The 5,601-nt window shown below is 44.3% G+C and overlaps 1 protein-coding gene across 1 annotated transcript in view; it reads right to left on the bottom strand.

Annotated features, from left to right (window-relative positions):
• Positions 1 to 4,258: 4,258 nt before the first annotated feature.
• DHRS9 (dehydrogenase/reductase (SDR family) member 9) overlaps positions 4,259 to 5,601 on the bottom strand; it is a 14,524-nt gene continuing 13,181 nt past the window's right edge. The window contains exon 4 of the mRNA XM_006902119.1: positions 4,259 to 4,482. Coding sequence (XP_006902181.1) covers positions 4,259 to 4,482 — 224 coding nt within the window. The remainder of the gene's footprint in view (positions 4,483 to 5,601) is intronic.

Here is a 5,601-nt window from a genome sequence, read left to right as displayed (position 1 = left end):
GGCATGCATCCCATCCCCCACTTCCTATGCATGTGGCCAGCGGGGTGCACGCCCCCCCACAGCGTGGGAGGCTAGCGGGAGGTGAGCGGCCCCCCTCAAAGCACAAGCAGCTGCTGGGGGCGCACCACCCCAGCCCGCCGCGCTCGGTGTGCACACGGCCCCTCTTGTGCGGGTGGCCAGCGGTCTCCATCTTCCCCCACAGCCGCCATCCTGGCTCCAATAATTCTCTCCAGAACAAGTCCACCTTGTGGCAGTGTGGTGGCTTCGCTGTACCAGTTTTGAGGAGGGCCGGTGCCCAGCATCCATCCTGGGTGAGGGAATCCATTCGTTCCGGCTGTGGAAGCCTCATGGAGCTGCAGTGACTGTGCTCTGCAGGGGGTGGGGTGGGGTGGTTGGGAGCCATGAGACTCACCCATTTCTCCTTGGGAATCCTTGAATTCCTGTTGTTGAGCCTCGATCTTCACTGAGGGCCAGTCATCAACTGTTTAAGTGTTCAATTATCAATATGCCGAAGTCTGTGGAAGGCCGTAATGGCCCTGCTTTAAGTGGTTCGCTGCTCCTGCGGCTCACCACGCTGTCTCTGCCTCCGCCGCCATCTTGGATCAGGTCCCTTTTTCTTTGCTGTGGCTGCTGTTGCTCTCCTGTAGGTCTGAGTGATACAAGAATCTCTGGCCCTGAAGGACACTCTCTGAATTCTCAGCTTCTTTACTGATGGTGGGAGTCTCAAATTTCTGTCACTGAACTTACTCAGTTTAAATCTGGTAGAATGGTAAAACTAACCAACCCCCCGTATGGATAGACTAACAGGCTCTATGTGCATGTTCCTGCTTAGCCAGGTGGTAAAGTCAAGGAACAACAGCCTAAGAAACCATTTTTTTTTTCACAATAGACTCACAACATCGGACATGTCAACATCAAGATAACAAAATTCCTCACCATTGGACCAACAGACAATTCTCATGACAGATGGAGAAAAGATTGACTCTCTCAATAATTTCATTTCACTTGACTCCACAGTCAACACAAATGGTAACAGAAATCCAGAAATCAAAAGATGCATTTCTTTGCAAAAATGTGTTGTCAAGCACATCTCCAAAATGTTAAAGAGCAAGAATATCAGTTTAAAAACCAAAGTGTTTTTGGTCCAAACCATAGTATTTTCAACTGCTTCCTATGCATCTGAAAGTTTGGTAATGGATAAGGAATACCAAAGAGGAATACCTTTGCACTGTGGTATTGGAAGAATGTACTGAATATTCCATGAACCTTCCAGAGGCATGTTATTTAAGAAGTGGATGCCACTCTTGTTTCCAAACACACACACACACACACACACACACACACACACACACACACGTGGACAGAAAGTGATACTACCAAGCCGAAGGTGGGTGATTTTAATCTGCAGCCCTCAGGATTGTTTTAATTGTTTTTTTTTCCAAACATTCTTCTATGAGGTATACATTGGTCTGTGCATTGCTGTACAGAGGTAACTCGTGGTGGCTGTGATGCTGAACCCTGGGACACTCATGAGCCAGATGTGATATTGATCACCCATGGTGGACAGTATTTGCCTGAGCTCCCCAATTAAAAGAAGCTTGGAAGCAGAAGTGGTATCCATTTCTGGAATAGCTTGCCTCTGGAAACTCTATGAACTTGGAAAAACGAAAGTTCATAGGGTTGCTATGAGTTGCCTACAACTCAGCGGCATTTAACAACTATACATATCTCGTGTGTGTGTGTGTGTGTGTGTGTGTGTGTGTGTGTGTGTGTGTGTGTGTGTGAAGGTTGAATAATGAATAAGGGATTCTGAAGAATTGATGCCTATAAATTGTGGTGTTGGTAAAGACTGTTGACCATATCACAGGCCGTTAAAAAGAGCAAACCTGTTTTGGAAGAAATGAAGCCAGAGAGCTCTGAGAAGCAAGTATAGTGAGACTTCATCTCACATACTTTGGGCCTGATATAAGGAGAGGCCGCTCTTTGGAAAAAGACATCATACTTCGAGAAGTAGAAGGTCAGTGAAACAAGGAAGACCATCAATGAGACAGATTGGCACAGCGGGCTTAGGCACAGCAGGGACTGAGGGGATGGCGCAGGATTGTTCTGTGAAGAAGCCACTATAGCTTGCCTTTGGGAACCCTATGAACCTGGAGAAAGGACAAAAGTTAGACCAGTGCCCAGGTCTTTCATTCATAGGGTAACTATGAGTCACCTCCGACTCGACAGCGCTTAACAACAACAACAACAACAACAGCAACAACAACAACAACAACAATAGGGGGAACCTAACAACAGCAGGACAGAGGCCAATCTAGGCAGTAGTACTGACCTCCCATTGCTCGAATCCTGTCTCCAGCATCTTTGCCTCAAGAACAGTCCTATCTGTACTAGTCTATCAACTGTAAGCTGCCTGCCAGTCTGTGCTGCTCAGAGCTCCATTTCGGTCTCACTAGGATGCCCATCTCCCCTTAGGCTCTTCTTCCATGTAGATAAGAGCAGAGTCACTTCCTCATATAGTCTGAGCTCCCAAATAGCCTTAATCGCCTGGTCACTCTTTTCTTCCTACAGCTTTAGGAGATGGGATTCTCAAAAGTAAAGAGCAAACATGGTCATCACCTCCATGGTATGAGATGCAACTTTCAAATGCAGACCATCAGGACCAAAGCAGCATTTACTTTCTTTTTTCCCACTGGGAAGGCAGTTGTATTACACCATTAACATGCTTTGAACTGATTCTTAAATATCGTGTCTGCATTGTTTTCACAATGTGGCTGAATCCAAGGTTTACCTTTTTAGGAACTATAGCAGAACCCAGCATCATCCTCTCTCTCATTTTGCAAGCATGGGGTTTAGCCATCCTAAAACCAACCAGTCTCCCAAGGTTCTCTCTGCTTTGCTACTGGACTTGTGAATATGTCGTGATGGCTACACAGAACTCACAGACAATACTCATGATCATGTAATTTATTAGGGAAATTAGCAGGTTACAATTCAGGTAGGAAAAAAGATACAATTCTTCTGCCAGGAAAGCTCCTCAGATGTGCTCAGGTGACCTTTAACCCTTAGCCTTATGGCTTTAGTCTAATGTTACAAAGCTCTCTTCTCAAAACTCAAACTCATTGCCATTAAATTAGAACCAACTCATAGCTGACCCATCTTCATAGGCTATAAATTGCACGGCAGGATATTGCTCATATTTTCCCATTGGAGATGCAGATCAATTTGAATTGCCAAAGAGGTGCCACTTTTGAGTGCGACATCTTTTGGATTATGCCATCAGAGTTCCACATTTCTCTTGTTGTTGTGTACTGCTGAGTCTGAACTGACCCGTAGCTGAGCCCCCAGTGCGTATTCAGAGACAATTAATTGCACAGGAGATTACCCATCCGTCTCCCATGGAGCAGCTGGTGGATTCAAACTCTGTATCTTTGGGTTGGGAGTGTGTCTACCTACTAGGTGACTCCATATGTTTTTTTCCTTCCTTGGAATGGTTGCTATCCTGTTATTGTTATTCTATCGTGATTCCTATCTTTTTACAGACGTCTGTGCCTGCATCAGTGTTTACGGTGACCCTGAATAAGACATTTGTCCTCCACAGCTCCCTATAAAGTATAGGGCTTGCCTTAATGTCTCTCTTCCTCTACTTTTATATAACCATTTCTTTCTATTGGCCCTTCATTCCTTCTCCTCTTTTCCTCCCCTCCGACTTGCAGTCCCACCTAGCATTTTTCTACTACCCCTTGACTTGTACCTATGTCTCCTAACGCTTTTCCTGCCCTCTTCAGAACTTCCTAGAGCAGTGTTTTGTTCCTTTAGAGTATTATTTTTGGCAAAATAGCCAAGTGTGTCTCATCTATTTTATAAAAGTACTTTATTTAATATCTTAATATTTTATAAGAGACAAGTATTTATGGGGTTGTTGTACATGATAAAGGTTATAAGTGGGATGTGATGGAGGTGAAGGTCATTTTGGAAGGGAAACACTTCCAATTTCCCTTACATCATACCAAGCTGACAAAGCCTAAACACTGGGTAGGTCTTGCCCCTGTGACATGGTATCCCTTTCCTCCTTTTCAAAGAAAGTTGAGAAAGGACTCTGGGGTATCACTACTGCTGGTGAGGTTCCTTTATTTATCAAAATAACATAATCTTGTAAATGAGTCCATGCTGAAGCCAGTTAGGATTAAAAAGGAGCTATGCCTTTGAAATCAGTTGATCTCATAGCCTGGAGCAAGCATTTGTGTGGTCAGCTGAGTCACACTGTTTTGGGATTAGCCGGCTTTACTTTCCGGCTCAATAATAAAAAGTCTTGCAAAACGGCTGGCATGTGAGACAGAGGGATCCAGAAAGTCTTAGCATCTTTCCCAGCAACATAACGTGTCTTAGGGAAGAGACTTGTTAAAGCGTGGTCCATGCACTCAACCACCAGGGAGAGGTCCACATTCACAAAGGATGCACAGCTTTTCAGTTTCTCCAGACCTGTAAATAGACAAAAGCACATTTATTGTTTGGGAAAAGGGGAGAAGAATCAGGAGAGGAGAATGTGTTACAAGACGTAATATTATTTGCCATACTAATTCAGGCCTGTTGTTGTTATGATTTTTAATGTATTTCTCAGTAAAGGACACAGCAGTGCTTTCTTTGTATTGTTGTTATGTGCCGTCAAGTTGTCTGTTCTGAAGTCTGCCCTATCGGGAGCCAGTCTCACTCACTGACTCTGACACACCTACTCCCATTGCCCCAGTTACTGTATCAATCCATCTCATCTGGGGTCTTCCTCTCCTGCAATGTCCCTCCACCCTTCTGAGCATGATGTCCTGCTCCGTGGATTGGCCCCTCTTGGACACATGCCCAAAGTATGTGAAATGGAGCTTCAAAATTCTAGTCTCCAAGGAAAAACTTGGTTTCACCCTCTCTAAGACAGACCTATTTGTTCTCTTGGTAGTCCATGAAAAGGACTCTTCTCCAGCATCACAACTCAAAGTCATCAATTCTTCTGTCGTCCTTAGTCAGTGTCCAGCTCTCTCATCCATAGCAAGTGACTATAAAGACCATGGACTGGATCAGGCACACCTTAATCTCTAGACTGACATCGTTGCTTCTCAGTACTCTGGAGAGGTCTCTGACAGCAGGATTTACCTAGTTCAGTTTGTTCTCAAACAGGTGGTGAAATCTCCTAGAAAGAGACTATTGTAAGTGCCCTGGAGTCAGAACTGACTCATAGCTAATTCTCCAGTGGGTTTTCAGAGGCTTTAAATGAAAGGAGATTGCCCATCTGACTTCTTTGGAGCAGCTGGTGGATTTTTACTGTATGACTCTGGGTTGGGAGCACAAACCATTACCACTAGGCCACTACCAGAGCTCCTTAGAAGAAGAATAGTAGTTTTAGAGGCTTGTGGTTGGCTTCTCCCGCCTCCTGCCCCGTTATAGCCTTCTCCTGCAAAGTAGCTGGTGGCCTTGAAACATGTGCGCTTTTTTGGGGGGGGGTTTCTTTATTTAAAAAAAAATTCTATGAGTTTATTTACAACATATGAATATATTGGGTTTTGGTTTTTTTTTATTGGGCTTTTTAATTTAATTTTATTTTTTAATTTTTAA

This window comes from Elephantulus edwardii, unplaced genomic scaffold (assembly GCF_000299155.1).
Source record: "Elephantulus edwardii isolate Elephantulus edwardi_28Jun2011 unplaced genomic scaffold, EleEdw1.0 scaffold00369, whole genome shotgun sequence".
Lineage (NCBI taxonomy): Eukaryota > Metazoa > Chordata > Mammalia > Macroscelidea > Macroscelididae > Elephantulus > Elephantulus edwardii.
Note: the sequence above shows the minus strand (reverse complement) of the source record. Positions and strands in the feature narration are given on the sequence as shown.